Source organism: Macrobrachium nipponense, chromosome 43 (genome assembly GCF_015104395.2).
Source record: "Macrobrachium nipponense isolate FS-2020 chromosome 43, ASM1510439v2, whole genome shotgun sequence".
Taxonomy (NCBI): domain Eukaryota; kingdom Metazoa; phylum Arthropoda; class Malacostraca; order Decapoda; family Palaemonidae; genus Macrobrachium; species Macrobrachium nipponense.
This window is the reverse complement of record NC_061104.1, coordinates 38,158,540-38,184,473: the sequence shown is the minus strand read 5'-3', so window position 1 is coordinate 38,184,473 and position 25,934 is coordinate 38,158,540. Positions and strand designations below refer to the sequence as shown.

General features: G+C 36.1%; 1 protein-coding gene and 1 long non-coding RNA gene across 5 annotated transcripts in view; both read left to right on the top strand.

Moving 5' to 3' along the window:
• LOC135213662 (uncharacterized) overlaps positions 1-11,689 on the top strand; it is a 153,861-nt gene extending 142,172 nt beyond the window's left edge. The window contains exons 2-3 of one of the 2 annotated variants that reach the window (XR_010314176.1): positions 298-448; positions 11,451-11,689. This is a non-coding gene — a long non-coding RNA (uncharacterized LOC135213662). Of the gene's footprint in view, positions 1-297; positions 449-790; positions 1,000-11,450 lie in introns of those variants that run through there. The other variant, XR_010314177.1, reaches the window with a different exon arrangement.
• A 2,631-nt stretch (positions 11,690-14,320) lies between these two features.
• Positions 14,321-25,934, top strand: part of LOC135213659 (glutamate receptor ionotropic, delta-2-like) — a 69,312-nt gene continuing 57,698 nt past the window's right edge. For 2 of the 3 annotated variants that reach the window (XM_064247717.1, XM_064247719.1), the window contains exons 1-4: positions 14,321-14,481; positions 16,730-16,938; positions 18,439-18,555; positions 20,931-21,096. In XM_064247717.1, the coding sequence (XP_064103787.1) occupies positions 14,366-14,481; positions 16,730-16,938; positions 18,439-18,555; positions 20,931-21,096 (608 nt within the window). In that variant the 5' untranslated portion in view covers positions 14,321-14,365. The remainder of the gene's footprint in view (positions 14,482-16,729; positions 16,939-18,438; positions 18,556-20,930; positions 21,097-25,934) is intronic. The other variant, XM_064247718.1, reaches the window with a different exon arrangement.

Genomic DNA, 25,934 nt, shown 5'->3' with positions numbered 1-25,934 from the left:
AGCAGGAGCACAGAAGGAAGTGCTTGAAGTATAAGGTTGCAACGCTCAAATAGTGTTTTAAAGACCTTTTTATCTTCATATCATACTGTTGTATTACAGTAAAATATATACATATATATATATATATATATATATATATATATATATATATATATATATATATATACAAGTATATATACGTACACATATTCACATACATCAATCCATACATGTATGCAATGTGAAAGGGAACATGATTTTCCCCAAACCATTGAATGATGGTGAGTTTTTTTACTATAAGTCTTTTGCCACTTGCAGATTAGAATACTGAAAAGGTCCAGTTTCATCTTCCCCAGGGCACGTCGTGGGATCTAATCCAGCTAAAACAAGAAGAGGGCTGACTGACACGTCTGTCAAGGCCTAAAAGGCAGGTGGGAGCGGCAGTGCGTGAAGTCCAACTGCCAGCGGGGTAAGTGATGCACTGCAAACCTTATTATTGACTACAAAAATGGTGCAGAAGTATAGGAGTGATTATGTCTAAATTGATTAAGTAAGGCTTGATCCTAAACTTGGGGCTATTTCAATATTGGGCATTCTACCTCATTCTTCATCAGAAAGAAAGAGATGGATAAATGTAGAGAGAGAGAGAGAGAGAGAGAGAGAGAGATCGAGTAGAGAGAAGAGAGAACGTGCAAATGCGCCATGCATGAGAGAGAGAGAGAGAGAGAGAGAAACGCAATGCGCATAGAGAGAGAGAGAGAGAGGGAGAGAACATGAGAAACCCAATGCGCATGACAGCATTTTTCTGTAGGTAAACCACGCAGACGAACATCGAAGATTCGAGGAACGACCATTGCCTTTAGAGATCAGCCTGAGCGCTTAGCACCGGGGCGAGTCTCCCACAGCTCTAGGGGTTTGATTTGATTCTCCTTTTCAACATCACTCAGTCAACATCAGTCAGTCTTCGAGCAACATCAGGTTCCAGACAACATTAATCCCTCCAGGCGAGTCAAGGGTTCCCAAGCAGGTATTCTTGATATCTTTCATGTTATACAAGTATGTTATACAGTTCTGTTTTGTTCAGGGTATAATACTTTATCTTTTCCACTGGTATCGAATGAAACTGTCTTTTCTCATCTTCAAAATCGCATTGACAAATAAATTAAGAATGTCTTTCCTTTTCAGCAAGTCTTCATTTTTATGTAGCCATTGTTCTTCTAGAAAGAAAGTGGTACACTCAGTCTCAGAAAGCATAAAAATGAAGGGAATTCTGAGTTCAATTTCATTTCAGGGGATTAATTATGAGAAAACAATAATTATTCTTTTGTCTCATTCTAAGATTTTGACTGGCTTTACGAGTAGGAAAAATGATTATCAACGAAAATTCTCACAAAAAACGAAACGGGTGTTGAAAAAAAAAAACGTAGAGTAACATATCTCGCCAGGTGCATCACATTGACAGCTAACTGGAGAAAAGTCTTCTTTGGCTTACAGTGATTTTCTTACTATCTACGTTTTTAGGGTAAACCAGATATCTGAAGGCTGCGTATATACAAATAAAGGAATTTTAGTCGCGTCCACACATTTCACGACATCAAGAAAACCAACTTGCTGGTGAAGGCTGTCTAAAGAATTTCCTGGACATGTACACACGTTATAAATGCCCACACTGGTGAAACTGATAATAGTAACACTATGGGAAATATAAACAATTGCATTTCTGTGAATTCCCTTACAGTATCTACCATGTGACTGTATATTTTAACCTGTATATTATATTAAAAAATCATAAGAATGGTGTCACCATTTTGATGGAAAATACTTAGATTCTGTCAGTACATAACGTGAATCGTAAATGATTATTTGAGAGACTGCGCTACTCAGAATAGTAAGTTCCTCATTAGACAAGTGGTTTGTGTACTCACCTGCTAATCTGGTAACCCGAGTTCTCTCCCGCCTACCGCCAATGCTGAATCAGAGGAATTTAATTCTGGTGATTACAAATGCATTTCTTGGTATAATGTGGTTCAGATCCCACAATAAGCTGTAAGTCCCGTTGCTAAGTAACCAATCGGTTCCTAGTCACGTAAAGAGATTTAATCCTTCCGGCCAGCCCTAGGAGAGCTGTTCATCAGCTCAGTGGTCTGGTTGAACTAAGATATACCTAACTCAGAATAGTCACAATAATTTCTTCGTGTAAATCACTTTAACTGATCACTGACGTTCCTGATCTTGTTCATACTTTGATTATTATTAACTATGATTTGTAATCTTCCGATTTATGAGTGCCCGCGGCTGTGACGACCGAACGTTCCCTTAAAAACAGAAGGAAAATCACTTTGACGTGAGGAATCCCCCAGAGGAGCGAACGATTCACGAAATCTGAGATAAACCTTAGACATTTCACTTGTATTTCCAGCACTTCAGCCTCCTTTTACGAAGACTGGATCTACCAACGCCTATCAAATCAACGCAGTTGAAGCAGCAATCTCTTCTGATAGAACCTGCCTTAAAGAGGGTCTGCTGCCGACAAATATTATTATTATCATTATTATTATATTAATTATCGTTGTCACTTTTAGTGTAATAATTAAAAAATAACTTCTTCTTCTTCTTCTTCTTCTTCTTCTTCTTCGTCTTATTATTATTATTATTATCGTTTTCATTATTAGTGTAATAATTGAAATATAATAAAAATTATTATTATAATAATAATTTATTTATCTTATTTTATTTTATTATTCATTTATTTTATTTTTATTTATAATTATTAATTTTTTTGTGGGGGTCTATTTCAGTGGTCGTATTGACTGGGTGGTTTTTATAGTGTAGGGTTCCGGGTTGCATCCTGCCTCCTTAGAAATCCAGCACTTTTCTCACTATGTGCGCTGTTTCCAGGAGCACGGCTCTTCTGCATGAGTCCTGGAGCTACTTCGGCATCTAATTTTTCCAGGTTCCTTTCTAGGGATCTTTGGGTCGTGCCTAGTGTCCCTATGATTATAGGTACAATTTCCACTGGCATATCCCATATCCTTCTTATTTCTATTTCCAGGTCTTGCTAATTATCAATTTTTGTCTTTCTTTCTCATCTTCTCTGGTGTCCCATGGTATTGCGACATCGATGAGTGATGCTTTCTTCTTGGTTTTGTCAACGTCACGTCTGGTCTATTAGCACGTATCACTCTATCTGTTCTGATACCATAATCCCAGAGGATCTTTGCCAGGTCGTGTTCCATCACTCCCTCAGGTTGGTGTTCGTACCACTTATTACTGCAAGGTAGCTGATTTTTCTTGCACAGGCTCCGGTGGAGGGCTTTTGAATCATTCCTCTTTTTGTTATTATTATTATCATCATCGTTTTCGGTTTTGCTGGAAAAATTGAAAAACAACGATAAAAATTATTATTATTATTATTATTATTATTATTTTTTTTTTTTTTTTTTTTTTTTTTTTTTTTTGCTCTATCACAGTCCTCCAATTCGACTGGGTGGTATTTATAGTGTGGGGTTCCGGGTTACATCCTGCCTCCTTAGGAGTCCATCACTTTTCTTACTATGTGTGCCGTTTCTAGGATCACACTCTTCTGCATGAGACCTGGAGCTACTTCAGCCTCTAGTTTTTTCTAGATTCCTTTTCAGGGATCTTGGATCGTGCCTAGTGCTCCTATGATTATGGGTACGATTTCCACTGGCATATCCCATATCCTTCTTATTTCTATTTTCAGATCTTGATACTTATCCATTTTTTTCCCTCTCTTTCTCTTCAACTCTGGTGTCCCATGGTATTGCGACATCAATGAGTGATACTTTCATCTTGACTTTGTCAATCAGCGTCACGTCTGGTCTATTTGCACGTATCACCCTATCCGTTCTGATACCATAGTCCCAGAGGATCTTTGCCTGATCGTTTTCTATCACTCCCTCAGGTTGGTGCTCGTACCACTTATTACTGCAAGGTAGCTGATGTTTCTTGCACAGGCTCCAGTGGAGGGCTTTTGCCACTGAATCATGCCTCTTTTTGTACTGGTTCTGTGCAAGTGCCGGGCATTCACTTGCTATGTGGTTTATGGTTTCATTTTTCGTATTGCACTTCCTACATATGGGAGAGATGTTATTTCCGTCTATCGTACTTTGAACATATCTGGTTCTTAGGGCCTGATCTTGTGCCGCTGTTATCATTCCTTCAGTTTCCTTCTTTAGCTCTCCCCTCTGTAGCCATTGCCAATTGTCATCGCTGGCTAGTTCTTTAGTCTGTCTCATGTATTGTCCGTGCATTGGTTTGTTGTGCCAGTCCTCTGTTCTTTCTGTCTTTCTCCTGTCTCTGTATATTTCTGGGTCTTCGTCTACTTTTATTAGTCCTTCTTCCCATGCACTCTTTAGCCACTCGTCTTCACTGCTTTTCAGATATTGCCCCAGTGCTCTGTTTTCAATGTTGACGCAGTCCTCTATACTTAGTAGTCCTCTCCCTCCTTCCTTTCGTGTTATGTATAGTCTGTCCGTATTTGCTCTTGGGTGTAGTGCTTTGTGAATTGTCATTTGTTTCCTGGTTTTCTGATCTATGCTGCGGAGTTCTGCCTTCGTCCATTCCACTATTCCTGCGCTGTATCTGATTACTGGCACTGCCCATGTGTTTATGGCTTTTATCATATTTCCGGCGTTGAGTTTTGACTTGAGTATCGCCTTGAGTCTCTGCATATATTCTTTCCTGATCGTGTCCTTCATCTCTTGGTGTTTTATATCTCCTCCTTCCATTATTCCCAGGTATTTGTATCCTGTCTCATCTATGTGTTTGATGTTGCTCCCATCTGGTAGCTTTATCCCTTCAGTTCTCGTTACTTTGCCCTTTTGTAGGTTGACTAAGGCGCATTTTTCTATTCCAAACTCCATTCTGATGTCCCCAGATACAATCCTTACAGTCTGGATTAGGGTATCTATTTCCTTGATGCTCTTACCATACAGCTTGATGTCGTCCATGAACATCAGATGGTTGATTTTGTTGCCTCTTTTCTTGAGTTGGTACCCGGCATCCATCTTCTGTAGTACTTTTTATTATTATTATTATTATTATTATTATTATTATTATTATTATTATTATTATTATTATTATTATTATTATTATTATTATTATTATTATTATTATTGTTCTTACTCTGTGCGGGCATTCTTATCGAAAAAGACATCACAAGTCCAATAAAGGTTTTTTATATGTTTTTAATTTCCAGAAGTTCACAAAACCTCTTATTTTTCTCGACTTTTATCCTGCTTCTGTTATATTATTTCTTTTCGCCTTTTACATAAAAACACCGATTAGCCAATCAGCCGGTCTCTGCTTTATCGAAAAATGGGTGTGACGAATGTTAATGTTCAGTTATCTTGCACCTAGGTAAAATTCACCTTCGTCAGTAAAATCTTTATTCCCTCCTGGTCTTATTGAGAATGTGGAGGTCGAAGTGTTTTATACATACACGTATATAAAATATTTTTTTAGGGTAGTTATTATCATGTTACAGTGTTTAGACGACCTTTGCACTGCACTCGGAATTGAGATGTGAAAGTCTTAAAATTTTCAATGGTCTCTCTCTCCCTACGTGCTCACAAAACATACACAGAGACACACAGCACAGATTTCAAATATATATATATATATATATATATATATATATATATATATATATATATATATATAATCTCATCATCATCATCATTATCAGCCGTTGGTAGTCCACTGCAGGACAAAGGCCTGAGACGTGTCCTTCCACTCCCTTCCGTTTATATGGTCTTTCTATGCCCTTCTATACCCGCAAATTTTTTTAGCTCGTCAACCCATCGTCTTCTCTCCCTTCCCATGCTTCGTTTGGAATGTCTAGTGACCCATTCTGTTATTCTTTTCGTCCATCTATTATCTGACATTCTCATTATATGTCCTGCCCACGCACATTTCTTCTTCTTAATTGTTGTTGGAATATCCTCTACTTTAGTTTGCTCTCGTATCCATGTTGATCTTTTTCTGTCTCTTAGTGTTATTCCCATCATTATTCTTTCCATATCTCTTTAAGTTGTAACCAGCTTATGTTCTAAGGCTTTAGTAAGGCTCCAAGTTTCTGATACATAAGTTAATACTGGTAGTACCATCTGATTAGAAGGTTTTTCTTTTTAGAGAGAGTGGCATTTTACTTTTCATAATCTCTTTTTGTTGACCAAGAACTCTCCATCCCATGCTCATCCTTCTTTTAATTTCGGTCTCATATCCTGGGGAAATACTTACTGTCTGTCCAAAATACGTATATTCATGAACAATCTCTAGAGGTTCGTCCATAACCCTTATTTGTTGTCTCTGCATTTTCATTGAACATTATCTTAGTTTTACTCATATTCATTTTCAGTCCTACATTTCTGCTTTCTCTATTCAAATCTTCTATCATCGTTTGCAATTCCTCCCCCGATTCACTGATTAGAACTATGTCATCTGCAAATTTCAAGTTGTTAAGTATTCCCCATTTATGTTAATCCCTACATTTTCCCAATCTAAATTCTTAAAAACTTCTTCTAGGCACGATGTGAATAATTTAAGAGAGATGGGGTCTCCCTGTCTAACTCCTTTCTCAATCGGAAATTTCTCACTATCTTTATGTAGCTTTAGGATTGCTGTACTACCCGTGTAGATATCTTCAAGTGTTCTAACATAAGATTCATCTATTCCCTACTTTTGAAGGGCTTTCAATACTGCTGAAGTTTTGACAGAATCAAAAGCTTTCTCATAGTCTACGAATGCCATACATAGTGGTTTGTCCTACTCTGCCGATTTTTCCTTTAGCTGGTTAATTACATGGATATGGTCAGTTCTTGAATACCGCTTCTAAAATCTGCCTGCTATCATGGTTGATTAAAGTCTGGCGGTCTTTCTAATCGGCCTAATATGATCTTTGTAACTATTTTATATATTACTGAGAGTAAACTTACTGGGCGGTAATTTTTCAGGTCTTTTGTGTCTCCCTTTTTGTGAATTAATATAATGATAAAGTTTTTCCAAGCTGTAGTTATAGAGCATTCTTGCAAACATTTTGTGTAGAGTTCAGAGAGTTTTACTAATATGAAATTTCCTCCATTTATCATCAAATCAATTGTTAGGCCATTTTCTCTTGCTGCTTTGTTTCTTTTCATGTCTTTCAATGTTTTCTTTACTTCTCCTGCTTTTACTTTTGGTACCGGCTCAGGTGTTTCATTATTTCTATTGGCAAAGTTATTTCCTATATCACTATTGTACAGCATTGTGTAGAAATCCTCAGCAATTTTTATTACTCCATCTCTTTTGTTGATAATATTTCCATTTTCATCCTTGAAAACAAGTATCTGTTGGCGCCTTGTTCCAAGTCGTCTTTTCAGCAATTTGATGCTTCTTCCCTTCTTTAGTGTTTCCTCAATTTTGATCAGATATGTATATGTATATATATATATATATATATATATATATGTATATATATATATTATATATATATATATATATATATATATATATATCTGAAAACGTTAGGTATGTGTATGTACGAGAGGGAGTAGACTTTTATCCTTCTCATGGTCAGGTCGACAAGGTGACCTCGCCGTGATTATGGTATCGCGGGTTCGTTTCCCGCTACCGGACGTCATGATTTAAAAAAAAATCTTTCAAGTTGGAGCTCAAGGCTTTGTAGTGACAAGCATATCCCCCACCCCCCCACAAAAAAAAAAAAAAAAAAAAAAAAAAAAATATATATTATATATATATATATATATATATATATATATATATATATAATATATATATATATATACACACACACACACGTAATTCCCATGATAAAGCCACTAAGAAAGCGACGGTTGTTGATGGGTTGGTTTTAAATCAAGTCAGCCTGTTGTGGGTCTCTGGATTCGACTAATGAACTGAGACGAGAAGAAATCAAAACGACGGTTGAAGGCTTCTTCAGAATACAGCAGGACGGACCGTCGCCCTGGCTATAAAAGGGGGACTTCCGTGGACCTCTGCACAGGGCCAAATCAAAAAAAGGGGCCGAAAAAACGAAAGCTGAAACTATTTCTGTTCCTTTGCCTAAGGATGAAAACAAAAGGAAGGTGAGTAATGAACGGTTTTCTGAAAACATTCTCTTTTATATCAATTCTTTCTTTCTCTGGCATCGACCATTCTCTGTGTTCTTTTTTTACCTTCTGTAGATTTTTCTCTGTTCTCACTCATAATATATCAGTGGCTATTTTTGCTCTGCTTAATAATGATATTTAATTTCCCATTTGATCTTTCAGCTGTGTTCGGAAATATTACATTTTTTCTTTTTTCTTGTTTTTCATGTCTCGTATTATTCGTTATGGTTATTAAAGGAGGTCTCATTCCACGGAGATGACTCTTCCCAATATAAGCAAACGGATGCGGTCGGTTTAATTCCATCATCCAATGTCAGTCTGATATTACGTGCTTCAGTCTTCCCGTTCCGGCTTCATTTCAAGCCTCACCATCATCAAATTGATATATATATAATATATATATATATATATATATATATATATATAGTATATAATATATATAGTGTGTATATATTTATGTATGTATATAGATATATATATATATATGTATATATATTTTATGTATGTATATATATCTTATATATATATAATACTATATATATATATACAATATCTATTACATGATATATATATGATATAGTATATATATATGTATATATATATATATATATATATATATATATATATATATATATAAATATATATATATATATATATATATATATATATAATATATATATATATATATATAATATATATATATAATATAGTATTATATATGTGCGTTTGTATATGTATAATGGGGGGTAAAATATATATTTTATATATATATATATATATATATATATATATATATATATATATATATATATATATATACATATATAGATATATTCTTTGGAATTATTATATTATCTGTTGCAAGTGGAGTGTTTCAAAATTTCTCCTCTATTTTGATCCTTGCTCGCTCTCTGTCCCGACATGTGTCTTAAATTTGATTATTCAATCTCAATAAAAACTAATGTGAAGTCTGATCTTCCTTTCTGGTGAATCTAATTTACAGTACCTAAGCCCAGGTATCGGTTAGGTTAGGTGGAATACCTTTCAAGTTATCAGCCTTAATTTTCTATTCAAATTATCCTCAAATGTTAATTTATACCTTTTTATTAATAATTGACAACTATGGCTAATGGTTGCTTAAGATGAAGACAGCCCTAAGTTCAATAAACCATGGCTTTTGTAAAGGCTATGATGGTCTTATGCACAGCACCTTAGAGCCGTGGCATTTTTTATTCTGACTCTGCTAAACATTTTATGCAATTTCAGTATGTTGCAGTGTAGCCTACCGGTTCAGAAGAAATATAAGTTACATTACCTTAAAGGACTCACTACTTTTATCACATTTGCTATATTTCTCGTCCGAACATTTTCCCGATTTTATTCTCTGTGCAGTAGGGGCAAGAAGTGAATGACTCTTCTCTTTCACTCAGATCACATATATACCCTCGGTTTAAAACAAGAATTATTATTATTATTATTATTATAAATTGAGATGAATTCAAAAATTTGTTGTCATATGTATGTATATTGTATATACATTATATATACAAATAATAAGCGAATACCACAGGAAAATAATAGTCAGAAATCCAAGTGCTTTCGTCTTTACTAAGACATTGTCAAGGAACGAATGAAATACAATTGGAGAGAAAGTTATCAGGTAAACAACAGATCACAAATACCGGATAATTAATTGACAAAAGGGTAAAAGTTAAGAAGATAATCCAGGATTATCGGATATCACACGGTCACAAACCAAAACATTGATTTAAGCCTAACAGACACTACAAATTATCTGTACACTTCAAAACATGTAAAAACTGAATATATTAATTTTGTTGCTTATATTTATCTACAACTTTTTTCATTATAAAGGCATCAAGTTTAAATAAACCAAGACTTAAATTTAGAATATTTCCATTATTTGACTTGATGAAACAAGATTCAATGATATTCATTTTAACTGTGTCATTACATGGGATTAAGGCTCTTGCTTAACTCCAGTTAATAGGATGATCTAAATCTCTTATATGTACGAATAATGCATTCGATATTTGCCCAGTTCTCAAAGAATATTGGTGCTGTTTGAGACGTTGTGAAAGACATTTACCGGTCTGTCCGTAATAGACTTTATCACACTTTTTGCAAGGAATTTCACATATGCAGCCTGGAAGATCTTTAGGAGAATTTTTTTATTACTAAACTCTTGACATTAATATTACTGAAAACAACATTTATGTTAAATAGCTTTAAAATTCTAGGAATATCTAAAAACCTTTCATCATAGGGTAATTTTAAAATGTTATGCTTACTCAATTCAAGTTTGTCATTAGTTAAATAAAATGTTTTTCTAGCTCTTTTCCATGCCACATCTACAAATGTTCTTGGGTATTTAAGTTTCAATGCAATATCATAAATAGTTTTAATCTCAGCGTAATCAGCGTCAATAAACTGAGGGCTACAGACACGTAAAGCCCTTAGGAACATCCCAGAAAAAACAGAGAATTTAACATTTTGATGGTGATTGGAGTAGTAATGAACAAAAGAGGCAATGTTAGTTGATTTCCGAAAGACTGAAAAGGTGAAATTTCTATCATTTCTATGGACAGTTACATCAAGAAAATTCAAATTACAATTTCTTTCTTCCTCTACAGTAAATTTTATAGCAGGGACTAAATTATTGAGATTATTAAGGAATTCCTGGAGATTTTCGTGAACTGGCCAAATACAGAAAATATCATCTACATACCTAAACCATATAACTTTTTGGGGCAAAATTCTTGGTAAGAGTTTTGTCTAAAAAAATTCCATTTAAATATTGCTAAGGACAGGAGATAAGGGATTACCCATAGCCATGCCAAACTTTTGTACAAAAAATTCCCCATTAAAACAAAATTTACTGTCTTTGATATATAACCTTATGAGACTAATGAGGTTTGCTCCAGTTAAGGGAATATCATGACGTTCTTATTCATCCTCCAAATATTCAAGTAAATCATCTACAGGCACTTTTGTAAATAAAGAGACATCAAAACTAACCATATTAAAATCAAAACACGCAAAATCAATAACCCTATCAGACCAATCATTAGTTCAGTAGGGTCAGTTACATATAATAGATCTAAATGGCTTGTTAAAATTCTTACACCTTTGGTAGGAAACATTTCTAACACGAATGTTAAAAACAGTGTTGATTTTATAAACAAATTGAATAGTTTAAATTTGAATTTTGATTTTAATATGGTTAGTTTATATTTATTATATATATATATATATATATATATATATATATATATATATATATATATAATATATATAATGTGAAACATCTTAATACAGGATGAAAATCCCTCTGCGCATAGCGATCTCCAGTGTCCTGCAACTGTGTCTCGTCTTCCTCTATGACATTATTTCAACGGAAGGACGAACTGGAGAAGGACCTCTGTTGAAAAAGTACGCAGCCACAGAGCGTCCAGGAGGGATGAATCAACTTCTGGAAGTTATTGGTGATGTGGTCAAAGTTCACTTTCCCGATTGCCATCTGCTGATGCTCAAAGAAACGGACGATGCACACGCTGACTTTTCCTGAGGTAAGTGAATGAATGCATATATAGTAAAATATATATATATATATATATATATATATATATATATATATATATAGATAGATAGATAGATAGATCGATAGATAGATATATATGTATATATATATATATATATATATATATATATATATATATATATATATATATGTACATGAATATTTTTCACTTACACACGAGTGAACGTTCTACGTTCACAAACATTCAACTATGGTTTTATTTTTAAACCAATTCACTATACCTTGGGGAAATACCTGAAGTGCTACTGCGCCGGCCAGGATTCGAACCATGATCTGGTTTAGAAACAATTAAGTGTATCTTAGTTTTACCAGACCACTGAGCTGATTAACAGCTCTCCTAGGGCTGGCCCGAAGGATTAGATATTTTTACGTGGCTAGGAACCAATTGGTCACCTCGCAACGGGACCTACAGCTTATTGTGGGATCCGAACCACATTATATCGAGAAATGAATTTCTATCACCAGAAATAAATTCCTCTGGACTTCGCCGTTGCCGAGCCGAGAATCGAACTTCGGATCACTGGATACTGGTAGCCGAGAGCGAAAACCACTCGTTCAACGAGGAACTGAAACAGTGATGATTGACAGTGACTATGACCACCTGAGTGGTCAGAGGTCTTTCTGTCGCTGTTTGTAATTCAGGCAACGGTACGAATCTAGCCGGAAACAAAGCACTTATCTATATATAACTAAATTTGTCTGTTTGTACGTTATGCATATCCAGACTATAAAAGCTAGGGCTACCAAATTTTTACCAAAGACTCCCCTCCCCCAAAAAAGGTTTTAGTCAAAATCCGAAATTCGAGGGCCTTTGCTAAGGGAGTCATAACTCCCCTTTTTCATACCCCATCATTTTTATCAACTTTCGAAGATGACAGGTAGGGCTACCAAATTTCTACCAATATACTCCCCATCCCCCTAAGGAAGGTTTTTGTCAAAATCCGGAATGCGAAAGCTGTTTCTAAAGGGGTCATAACCGCCTTTTTCATACCCCATCATTTCTTAGAACTTTCGAAAAGTTGACAGGTAGGCAAATACCAAATTTTACCATAGACTCAACCCTCCTCCCCCAGAAAGGTGGTTTAGTCAAAAATCCGAATTTCAAGAACCATTTCTAAGAGGGTCATAACACCCCTTTTTCTTTCATACCCCGTCAATTTTACAATTTTCAAAGTTCACAGGGTAGGGCTCACAAATGTTTACCCATAGACTCAACCCTCCTCCCCCAGAAAAGGTTTTAGTCAAAATCTGAATGTCAAGGACCATTTCTAAGGGGGTCATAACACCCCTTTTTCATACCCCGTCAATTTTTACAATTTTCGAAGTTCACAGGTAGGGCTACCAAATTTTTACCATAGACTCCCCTTCCCCCCTCAAAGGATTTAGTCAAAATCCGAAATTTGAGAGCCATTTCTAAGGGGTCATAACCCCGCCCCCTTTTTTCCACAACTTTTGGAGTTGACAACTAAAGCTACCAAATTTTTACCATAAACTCCCCTCCCCCCTCAGGAAGGTTTTAGTCAAAATCCGAAATTCAAGAGCCGTTTTTAAGGGGTCATAACCCCTCTTTTTCATACCCCCTCATTATTTACAACTTTCAAAGTTGACATCTAAGTAGAAGTTTCTATAGGTACACACAGGCTTCCCACAATATGGGGGCCATAAGGCGCAGCCACCCCTCACTCTGGGAATTGAGGCCCAAAGGGTCAAAGATGGGCCTACTGCATTCAGATTTGGTGCCATGAGTTAATATAAATGACTATATACGCATTCAACATCAATATCAGAGTTGAACTATAGGCTGAGTTTTATCAAGGTCACTTTAAGGTGGGCCTCACAATGAAAATCTTTCCCGACCAACCTGTTGTAACATGTATGCACCTTCCGTCGGCCGGAGGCTGCCTGAGCCGGTCAGTGATGCAGTAGCATTGGCTGGGGATAGATGAACGTCCAGGTCATTTATAAGTGAATGTGCGTTTAATAACGTGGAAAGGACACATACAGCTGCTAGTAGCTTATGAAGTTCCTTTGGGCATAAATTGTTCTCAAGGTATAATGAATTGGATAATAAACGATACTGAAGATAATAACGATTCTGCGCACCATTCAAGATAAATATTGACTTTGGTGACGAACATGTAAAAAGGTTAATGATCGAGGTAAAGTGTTTGCAAATGACAGGGGCCGCATGAGCTTCTGAGAGTAATATACCAACATAATACTGTTAATGAATATAAATATCTCAGGTTACATGGTTTCTCAATAGCTGGCTAGGCCGGTCTCCTCCTGCTTGTTGTTAGTTTCAGTCAATTTTCGTGCGTTTGTTCTTTATCCAAAACCAAAATGTTGACAGTTATCAGGATTAGAAGAGAATATGGAATTTAGGCCAAAGGCCAAGAGCTAAGACCTATGATGTCATTCAGCGCTGAAAGGTTAATTGACAGCAAGAAGGCTTGAAAGGTGTAACGGTAAGAAAACCTCGCAGTTGCACTATGAAAACAATTGTTAGAGAGGGTGGAAAGTCAGAGACGAAGATCAATGCTTTATTCTACTTTTAAGATTTGATATCGAATATCGTTCAAGGGCTCTGCAGTTAAGAAACCGGCCGTTCGTCCTCGTGGATAGACAGCTGATGACGCAGCAGACGAATGAGAACCCTTCCGACTTCTTCCTGTTAGGTCGAAAGTCGATCGGATGCAGAGTCGTGGTTGTCTACCTGCCTGATTTCTCCAACAACCTCTCTGTCAAGTAAAGTACACGCAAGGTTTTTTTTTTTATTTTTCCTTTCTTTTTATCGTGGTGTATGCAATGTTCTACACCCAAAACAAAGTGAGATCTAATGTTTTACCCAGTTCTTACAAACAAAAGTGATGTATGTGTTATTAGAATCTACTGTGCATGTCAGGGCCGTGCCTAATTGATTTTCGTCTATAAAATCTTTCCAAAGCATCGGATATGGATCGTATTTTGGAAACGGCTATTTGGAGCCACAGCCCAATTGGCAAAAATGTGCAATGATGTCTAGTGTTGATCATTAAGGCCCTTATCAGAGGGAATTAACGAATTTGAAAGGTAATCTTAGCTAAGTCTAGCAGGCTCGTAGATAGAGGCCAATACAACGTCATTACTGAGGGCCCTCCCACTCTTGGTACTGTGGTATGACCTACTTTACTAGGCACTCCGCCCATGTTGGTGGTAGTAGTAATAGTAGTAGTATATGGGATTACTATATTGTTTCACACACTCAAACACCTACCCTACATTCTCTCTCTCTCTCTCTCTCTCTCTCTCTCTCTCTCTCTCTCTCTCTCTCTCAACTTTTCGATGAGTCATGTCGACATTGTGTAATACAATTCCATGGCGTAATTCACGTTCCCATTAACTTGAAATATACACCAAGTCTTACAGTCTCTCTGTGAAAAGAATTGTTTCCCTCGAGTTTCTGTTGCTTCAAATTGTCTCAAAAGTTCCGACTCACGGTGCCTGCTTAGCCCTGGTAAATGAATGTACATATCATATCGCAAGTGTTCTAACTTGAACTTTCTTAATTCATGATCCATCCCATAATAAATCCACAGTGCCTGGCATAGCACACTACTCCCCCTTCATTATTTTATTTGTGTTCCTCTGTGTCAGTTTTGTTGTTTATATAGGCTTGAATCTTGTACTTGACACACTAATGTTTTGTTGTAGGTTTGTTGGGTGGTTATCAGTGAGTTTATGAATTCCCAGTTTTATCTATTCATTTATTTTTCATGGATTTGAAGTTACTCATTTTTTCCCTTTTCAGATATTTTTATTATTCATTTACGTCGTTTATTATATAATATGCATTCATATATATATATATATATATATATATATATATATATATATATATATATATATATATATATATATATATATATATATGTATGTATATATATATATAAGTATATATTTAATATAATCATAACTGCATTGTAGTGCTGAATGATACTCGTAACTCATGGTCCAAGCGCTTGGGAGCTATGCCCTAAATTTTATAATCCACTAATCCTTTGATTATACTGAGCTTTATTGAAATTGAAGGAAATATGAAATAAAAAGAAACTAATATTTTATAATATAAAATTATGTAAAGGGAATGATGCTATTTGTTTAAGAATAAACCAGTCTTATGTGAATCGGGTCTTGTGCTTTGAGGAGATCATAAGTGAAGAACTTTTGATGGTTACAGAGAAAATAGAATTCCTACAAGACCTCGGTGCCATGAACGTGATACACTTGCTGCTTTCAATGATAATGAGACTTTCTATGGCAAGCGTTGTATTTGGTTTTGTATGTATTTTAACTCTAATCTGTGTTTGTATCTTTGGTTTCAAATGCTTTGGTCGCCTATTTAGGTGACGAACGCTAAGAAGCAAAGAAGTAGTAGTTTCTTTGCTTACTTAATTTGACTGCACAAATTAAAATTTTTTATATTATCATCCATGTATAGTATATCATCCATAATTTCGATAATTATCACATATCCTACTTAAGGTATTGTTTATTGTATAAGAGGGTCAAATATTTGCGTTTCTAAGATCATTATCACGCTACTGGGAACCTTGCTGTTACGTCTGATGTCATAGTTTACGTCACAACTGGCCTCTCACTGGGTGCTTACTAAATGCAGCTAAGTTTCCCTTTAAATTTCTTTGTTTTACTCTGATAAGTGCCTAATTATCAACATTAGACATCACTGCATATTATTGCCAATTAGGTTGTGGCATCAATAGCTGTTTCCAAAATACGATCCATATCCGATGTTTTGTAAAAAAGTTTTAATGACGAAAATCAATTAGACTCAGCCCTGAAATGCACAGTAGGTAATTTCTGTCGGTAGCAATTACTCACTCTCCGATTATCTACTAACTACTTTTCCCTATCTCTCTCTCTCTCTCTCTTCTTCTTCTTCTTCTTCTTCTTCTTCTTCTTCTTCTTCTTCTCCTTCGCATACACCCACAAGCAGTTTCCTACAGAAGCTTGACATTTCGAAGTATCCGGAGATAAAAGTGTTGGCCATAGGACTTCCCGGAGGAGAAAGGGGCTTCCTCATGAGTCACGTCTTCCGGAACACCATCCACGCCCTCTACTTCGTCGCGGTCTCCAGCAGCAGGGAGGGAAAGCCCATCGAGGCCCGTACAGAAAATCACTTGGAAACACTTGAACATCACGTTGGTATGTCTGCTTGTTGGTTGTAGATTATTGATATATTAAAGTTCGGACATTAAAATCCAGCACAGAGACATTTTCAGCCATCGAGGGCTGATTTGTCATTTGAGTTGGTCTCGTGAGAGGATAATTTACTGATACCTTGACCCCTCCCGTTCTGTGAGAGGCGCAGCGTCAAAAAAGATAAATATACTGGACGCATAAAAGCCTTGAGTCACATGATGGAATAACCCCTGACATCAGTGTTGGACTTTAATACTGAAGTGAGTACAGGTCAAGTCAAGCAACACACACACACCACACACACACACACACACACACACACACACACACACACACACACAACACACATATATATATATATATATATATATATATATATATATATATATATATATCTATATATATCGTATTATATATAGATATATATATATATAATATATATATATATATAGATATATATATATATAGATATATATATATATATATATATATACACATACACGCATTAAGCCGCAAATGTCCTTTGTATCTAATTGGCTCTACCTCGGAATTAATATACTTTAAAAAATGTTCACCGAAGGGGAATTTTTTTATTGATGATAAGAATTCGTCCTGAATTCTTGGTTCCGTAGTTCGAGACCATGGGCCGATCAATTAAAAATTCCATTTCAGTTAAACTATATGAAAATATATTGATTCCGAGGTAGAGCGAATTAGATATTAAACGGACATTTGTAGCTTAATGCGTGTATATGAATCACAGTGATGTGATAAAATTCATATGTATATATATATATATATATATATATATATATATATATATATATATATATATATATATATATATATATATATGTATATATATAAATCACATTTGCATTGATAAAAAATAAAGATAGACAAAATAAAAGGAGTGATAGCCTCTCCTGAGGGAAAACGCTTCTGAGGTTGAATAACAGTAGTAACTAACATAATAATACATATACATGACAGCAGCATTAATAATAATGATAATAAAAGTGGTAAGAGCGCTGACACATACCATGAGCAAATAATTAAGCTGGTTAAAGCCTAGACAGTGAAAAGAGGGAGTTGGTGGGGGTTGGGGGGGGGGGGGGGGGGGGGGGGGGGGGGGGGGGGGGGGGGGGGGGGGGGGGGGGCGGCTGGGCGGAAACACCGAAGAAGGGAGTCAGAATGGAGTTGAAGTGAAGGGCTAACAAGTAGATGCAGCTAAGAGCCGAAAGGAGGCTGCAAACAAACTTTAGTAACTGAGGGTACTCACTCCTGCCCCCCCAAGGTGTAATTATGTCTAGATTATTAAAAAAAGGTCCTGCATTAATCATTGACAGACAGATGGGTCTGCCCCCAAGCTTTCAGCATAGACGTGCCGGAAAGTAAAAAGAATTATGTTGGAGGTGCACACACAAACAAATAAGTAGTTTGGCACCACCTTTTTATTCCAGTTTAATGTGCCCAGATCAAACAAGCAGTTTCTTCCCACAGGGAGTATAAGGGCGTATTTCCGGTGTCTGTTCTGCGACGCTGGAAGAAGCAAAGTAGTCATGGCGGACTCTTGGTTTCCGAAATCTGGCTGGAAGCACCGGGGACATTTCGCTCCCGGTAAGATTTGCGCCTTTTGGAAAGATTCTCTGCTTCTGCTCACTCGCATGTTTATACACTCATGTATAATAATTATGCATTCATCTTTCACATACTACAGATTATTTTTAAGGCTAAGGACGGGTCTAGGGGAATTTCCCGACAACAATTCATATACAAGCTCAATTTATCGACTACACACAATTCACTGACAATAATTAATGGAAAAAAATATTCTAATTTGAAATAAATATATTGATCTTTTATTTAGCTTACTTTTATCTTTGAAATAGGAAATGGTATTTATTCAGAATGGTTACAGTTCTTTACCCACAGAACCATTAAAAACGAAAAATTAGTTTTAACTAAACTTAAAACTATAAGCAATAGCCACAGGAAGTTTTGGAGAATTTAGGAAAATAAAAGTATTTTTGTTTTATACGGAAACTACACCTACAGCCAATGACCACAAGCAATAAATGAATAGGTGAAATAATATCCAATAAGGTAGTTACAGATAATATAGGTTCTTTGATCATTGTAAAAGTAATGTGGTAGTAACAGTAAACAAAAAACAGAAACTACTGTACATTAATTGGCAAAATCGATAAGAAACGTAAAAATAATAATAAAACGGGAATTTCGAAATGAGCCATCTAAAAACATAATACCACGCTCAAATACACATACACATACGAATGTATATACATATATACACACGTCCACACATATACTCACATACACACATATAAACAAATCACAAACATAATCAGTAAGGTGTATAAAAAGCTATGAATTGGTTTAATCAAGATCAGAAAGCTAGGTTATGGGCTATTGCCCGCAAATCATCAATGACGTTGCTACGTGAAGGATAGCATTCTACGTTTTTTTTTATCCATTCAGAAGAATCGCGATATTTCTTTCTTGGTGGTTGAGATGAAGTGCCAGCTAGGTAGTAATCGACTTTGACATCATTATAGTTTTGTTCTTTCTTCAAGCATTCGAAAAACTTCCAGATGTTAGGTTGGTGGCCAGCAACCAGTGGTTTAGATGTCCTATGTCACCCTGCAACCGAATTTTTGTTTTCTGTAAAAAACTGAAAATGGTTTCGTCTACATTCCACATCTCGATCTCAAACTTCGGAGGTCGGCGACGATTTCTTCCAAATAGTCCACTACAGCTTCAGCTTCCCGCGGCAAGATATCTGTGTCATACAACAATTCAAATGCACTGATAACCGTATTAACAGGCACATATGCTAGTGCCGGCACATAACGGAGATTTTGAGCGAAATCTGCATCCGCTTCATATCTTCTTTCCAGTCCATTAGCTTGTATGGCACGTAAGGTACATTGAGGAAAATGGAAGAAACGTCCTTTTAATACAACGCTTGGGAATTCTTTTTTGCATTCCTTTATCATTGCTGGTTCAAAATCAAGAGTTATCGAGGAAGGAGACGAAAAATGTCCATTGACCTTAATCTAATCTAGCAGCGTATTATAAGCTGTTTCTGACCTATCGGGTAGCAAGGCATCGGCGACCGGAATTGCAATATTTCCCCTGAATCCATGAAATGTGAATAACCGATAGAATGACAGTGGAGCGGTTTTGAGTGTTCCGTTACCATTACAGTGGTCAATATTTGCCAAAATATGAGTGTTACGCGCAGTGGCAAAAATTAATATGCAATTTTCAGTTGGCCCGCCTTAACTCTTAACTCTTAACTCTTTTCTCCTCGCCTGCCTGTTTAGCAATCAAACCTAACTTGGTAATTTATTGCCGCGGCAATTTACTAGAGCTTTCTATGATTACCGTTTCGTAGAATTGTGTATTCGATATATTGAGCGCATCGATGATAAATTGTTGTCGGCAAATTCGCCGGATCCCGCTAAGGACGCCTGCAAAGTAAGTACATTGGTCACCGTGCTTAAATCACCTTATTTGCGTTACACGACGATACTTTGGAAATAAGTAGAATATGCACCTTTGCACCATCGGAATTCGTCAGACTCATTCGTTCACTTTCGTTCGATCATAAATCCAGAGAGCGACTTGAACCGTAGCTCTTTCAGTAACATCCATATATATAAAAATTCAGTTAGTTTGCCTACTGCAATCATTCATAAAATGGGATCTTTCCTAGAGAGTGACCCCCTAGGGTTTCCGGGTGTCTTGATCTGGGGCTCATATTTCTCGGGGGTCATAGTCTGTATGATATTTGCAGTCGTTTGTATTTTGTTTTTACGGTCATCCCTAGCAGGTTTGCAACAAACACGCCCCAAAGGTGGACATACGTACACCCTTTTTTTGGGGGGGAGGGGTGACTCTCTAGGAAAGATCCATAAAATGAATCGAGTCACTTCTTGATCGCACTTGTTCTTCCCATCTCTCCTCAGACCAGTTCAAGAACTTCAACGGATACGCCTTGCGGATGGCAGTGAAGTCGTTCTTCCCATTCGCCGAATTCACACGAGACACCGATCAGCCCGGCACCTCGGTCCAGCTCGTCGACTGCCTGGAAGTCCGGATGCTGAGGGAAATGGCGCGGAAGCTGAATCTGACGTAAGTCTTCAGCGGCTCCCGTTTGCTCCACCAGGCGGGCTCCGTTGACTTCTTTATTGTTCATTCTTGTACTACAGCTTGTTTTTCTGCGTCAGCAACATCACAAGTCCGAGGGAGGCGCATGTGGGGTCGATAAGGAGACGTGATGTCTCCTGGCTGTAGAGGAATAATTATAGAATAGAATAGAGTATAGAATTTAGGTCAAAGTGCTGAGACCTCTGAGGTCATTCGGCGCTGAAAGGGAAATTAAGAGTAAAAAGGTGTGAAAAGTGCAACAGGAGAAAAACCTCGCTGTTGCCCCATGAATTCATTGTTAGGAGAGGGTTGAGGAAGGTAAGATGGAAGAAAAAAAAATATGAACGGAGGTACAGTAAAAGGAATGAGAGCGGTTGCAGCTAGGGCCCTGAGGAAGGGACGCTGCAAAGACCCTTAAGTAATACCTAAGAACCTTATGCCTACAGTGCACCGCATGAGGTGCACTGCGGCACTATCCTCCTACTGGGAGAATTAATCATATTTCTGAGACCTTTGATTTTATTGTACCCATAACAAATCGATCCGAAGCTTCTAAGGCATCAATAGAGATCTGCATCCATTGATCCTCGGTCGTCTGCGAGGGGATTTCCTTGCGCTCAAAGTAATCCATAAAATGTGTTCCTCATTTGGGGTTTCGCCTTTGGAGCCGGTCCGTTGCTGTGGGACAAGAATCGCTTTTTGTCTCTTCAGAAGGAAAACTCGCTTCTACTAACAACTGACATCTCAATCACTCTGGTCCTCGACGTGAAAAAAGGTTGATTGCAACGACTTAAATAACCTCTGAACCATCTCAGTAAATGACGTCACGATCAATATTTTTAAGATGCAGGAAACAAGTTATTTGAAAACCATTGCAAAGAAAAATATATATGTTGCAGAGCGGAAAATTTTCCAGATATCATTAACGAATCAATCAGTCTACTTTTGAGACAGAAATAAGAGATTAGCAAACTGTTATACTCCAGAATCTAATGCTTTTGGAGTCAGCTTTCAAGGTTAGTTGGTTGTCAAATGATTTAAAAGTCAGTGACTTGAAAATAGTTTTTCATAGATTTTTTTAATTATTTTTTTTACCTTAAGATTAAACCAGAGAGAACTGATATCGTAATAATGATTTCTAGTTACCATCGGCCAGACCAAACTACCTTATACTTTCAAAAGATGTCAGTTTAAATAAAAAGTAATTTCAGAGAGGCAATAAACAACATTGTCAGTGAGTGAGAAACTGCAATTTCAGTGGAAGCAACAAACTTCAGTCAGAAACAATAAGCTGCAATTTCAGTGAGGATAGGAAAGTGCAGTTTTAGTGAAAATAGTAAACTGCACATTTCAGTGAGAAAAAAAATCTGTGATTTCATTGTGAAAAATGAAATGCAACTTCAGTGAGAAAAACAAACTGCAACTTCAGTGAGAAAAACAAACTGCAACTTCAGTGAGAAAAATAAATGCAGTTTCGGTGAAGTAAATAAACTACAATCTCAGTGAGGAAAACAAACTACAATTTTAGTGTGGGTAACATAGATGAGGAAATTAAAAACTGCAGAAATTTTTAAAATGTTTTCTTTATTTAGATGCAGTAAAACACAAGTGAATTACTATGACACAAATCAAATTTATTCTCCGATATGTCACTCCAGTGAAAGTAGTACTGGTGGACAAACGACTAAAGTGAGGATAAGATTTATTTTTCCCTTAAGGGATTCAGGAAAACAATGAAATTATCCAGAACAGTGAAATAAAGATGAAAATTACCATCCTTATCTAAAGAGGATTGCCATGGTTGGTTTAGATTCAGCTTATTTTGTGGCAGCGCCGACTCTTCCCTAAGTGTGGTAAGGTTTTGAAAGCGATAAGTGGACTGATGTGGACCTCTGCACTTCCAAAACCAACAAAGTTGATCCACAGTAGGTTCAAACTGTTTCTGCATGTGAATCAGCATGATATTACATTCATTAAATTGATACCGCAGCGCGGTTTTTGCCAACACAAGAATTAAATTATTGGGAGGCAATACTCTGATTTAGCTCAGGATCGCGGAAGACAAAAAAGAAAAGCGCAAGTATGCAAGCTGTCAATAACACAACGAGAAAAATTGAATTCTGTAGAGCACTCCCTTGATTATCTGCAATAATACATCCAAGGCCCTTGTGGATATTGGAAATTTGCATACTGCATTATCCATTTACACAATGTTTCAACCAGTGATAAGTTCTTCGCTGGACGATTGGTTTTCGCGCTCGACTGCTAATTCGGTGGTCCGAAGTTCGAATTCCGGCTCGGCCAACCCGGAGCCAGAGGAATTTATTTCTGGTGATAGAAATTCATTTCTCGATATAGTGTGGTTCGGATCCAACAATAAGCTGTAGGTCCTGTTGATAGGTGACCAATTGGTTCCTAGCCACGTAAAAATATCTAATCCTTCGGGCCAGCCCTAGGAGAGCTGTTAATTAGCTCAGTGGTCTGGTAAAACTAAGATATACTTTTTTTTTCAACAAGTGACACATAAGTTGAAGTACCTACATATGATGCGTTTTGGATGATTATAAGGATTCGTAAATTTTTGTAGCCATACCATATAATAAATAACAATAAACAATAGTCTAGAGAGAGAGAGAGAGAGAGAGAGAAAAGGTCAAATGCACAGCATATGCATACTGTACTTTAACCTAACGTGATGAATACGTGTATGCAAATATACGTACAATGATGCTCAAATCTGATGCGCCATGATTCTTTTTGTATCGTCCAGAATCTCAGACTTAACATGACGTCATAAAGTAGTGTTAAACTTTTTTTTTAATTTCTAATGTCATACATGTTGAAAAGTTTGCGAATTCACAGCTAGCACTATTTTCCTTATTGTTATATAAATATGATCCCTTTTATGCATTGGGATAATTCGTAGTCTGTGTGGTATGGACTGAATCTGACTTTTTTTCACATTGCTTAGTTCTAAGTACTGTGTGGTAAGGTTAGCGGTGCCATCAGTGACAGCACACTTAACATGTTCCTTGGACTGGTTAACATAACTATCTCTACTTCATTATAACAGTAGACCTAATAAGCTCAAGAGTCTTAACAACATTTTCAAAATAGGAATATGAATTACAACAAGTTTTCTTTAGATGTTGAAGTTTTAGGCTGTGTTCAAGCTGGTTGTATGTTGCAAAATGATTTGTAGGCCTAAAAAATAATCTAACCCTTCTGAGATGTAACCTGTTACGATTGAATTTATTTGTAGAGATTACCTGTTCTTTGAACAATAAAAGATAATTATGTTGATTATTTGGAGAAGGCTATTAATCGAAATATCTATTAGTATTAATATCAAGGCATATGGAACATTTGATTTTTAACTGGTTTAAAATATTATTTTCTTTAAAGTCCTTCTGCTCGCTTTGGTGTTTAATTTATTCTTTCATAAGGTAACTTGAACTGACTTTGACAAAAGAACAATTGCAAAGGTGAATATTTGCTAGTAAGCCATCATTTTTGAGGTGGTTAAGAACTATATCATAAATAATTTTATTTGTATGAAAATGCAAATATTCCTCTAACAAATATAAATAAATGTTTTGAAGATAATTTCATTGTTGCTACACATTGCAGACCTATGTTACACCATGTGGTTGTTGTGGCACCGCCACTCTAATGGTTGCGCCACACACACTCCACTCTCACATTGATATCAGTGGCCACATTCTACTTTTGTATTTACATAATTAAATTTTTCCATCATTGAGGCATAAAAGCAATCAAATAGGACTATTTCAAATGTTATGGTTACTTAGGAAGCATTGTTAATGTTACAGCAAATTTTTCTGCTTATTTAGTTAATATTTGATCTAAGGTTTGATGACAAATTCGTTTTGGTCAAATACATCAGCGGTGAGTGAACAAAAGTTTTGAAAATGTTTTGTAACTGTTTTTCTGAAATTTGGCTACACATTATATTTTTACAGTTTTGAAATATACGACAGATTTCATTCTTAGGAAACATATGACCTAATTGTATGCAATAATCGTGTTTTTGTATTGAAATAATAGATAGAGCATATTAGTTGCCATTTAGTGAATTTTGAACAAAGTCGTATGCAATCGTGTAGCATTAGTTCTGAGCATAACTGTACATATACATACCCATATAACTGCACTCATATGCAGAATGAGACACTGATGCACAAGAAAAATTGGCACATGACTGAGCAGATTATACCGTTGTTACATCAACTTCTGTTCAAGTTTTTCAGTTCTCTGGTATCTTAGTTTCAGAAGAGTTAATTAATATTCAAATCAGTGGACTTGAAAAAAACATAAACAAGGCATTTTTAAAATAAAAGAAGTGAGACAGTGCATAAACAGTTTGCGCATCATACCACTCAAAACGAAGCAATCAACTCGTGAGTGGTATACGCTCCCTCAAAAATGTATTGCAACATGTTCCAGAAGTTTTCGTTCTCCTAACAATAATATATCATTTTGATATATACAAAAATATGCCTTTCATATTCGACTTTGGTTATTAATCATATGGTTAACCATATGAAAAAGAATGGTCAGTGACAAATTGATTTTACGAAAAATTACGAAACTTTTGAAAAATACCGCTTAAGATTAGGCAAGAGTCAAAGCAGAAACTATATTTCAAATCCAAATAAAAGCATATCAGCTAGTGAAATAATGTTGAATAATAATCAATGAAATTATAAAAATAAAGAAAGTAATAATTCTACCATAATTATGGTCTAAAACACAAATAAGAAAAAAAAATCTTATAACGTCTTATGTTATCGTGTGATGCC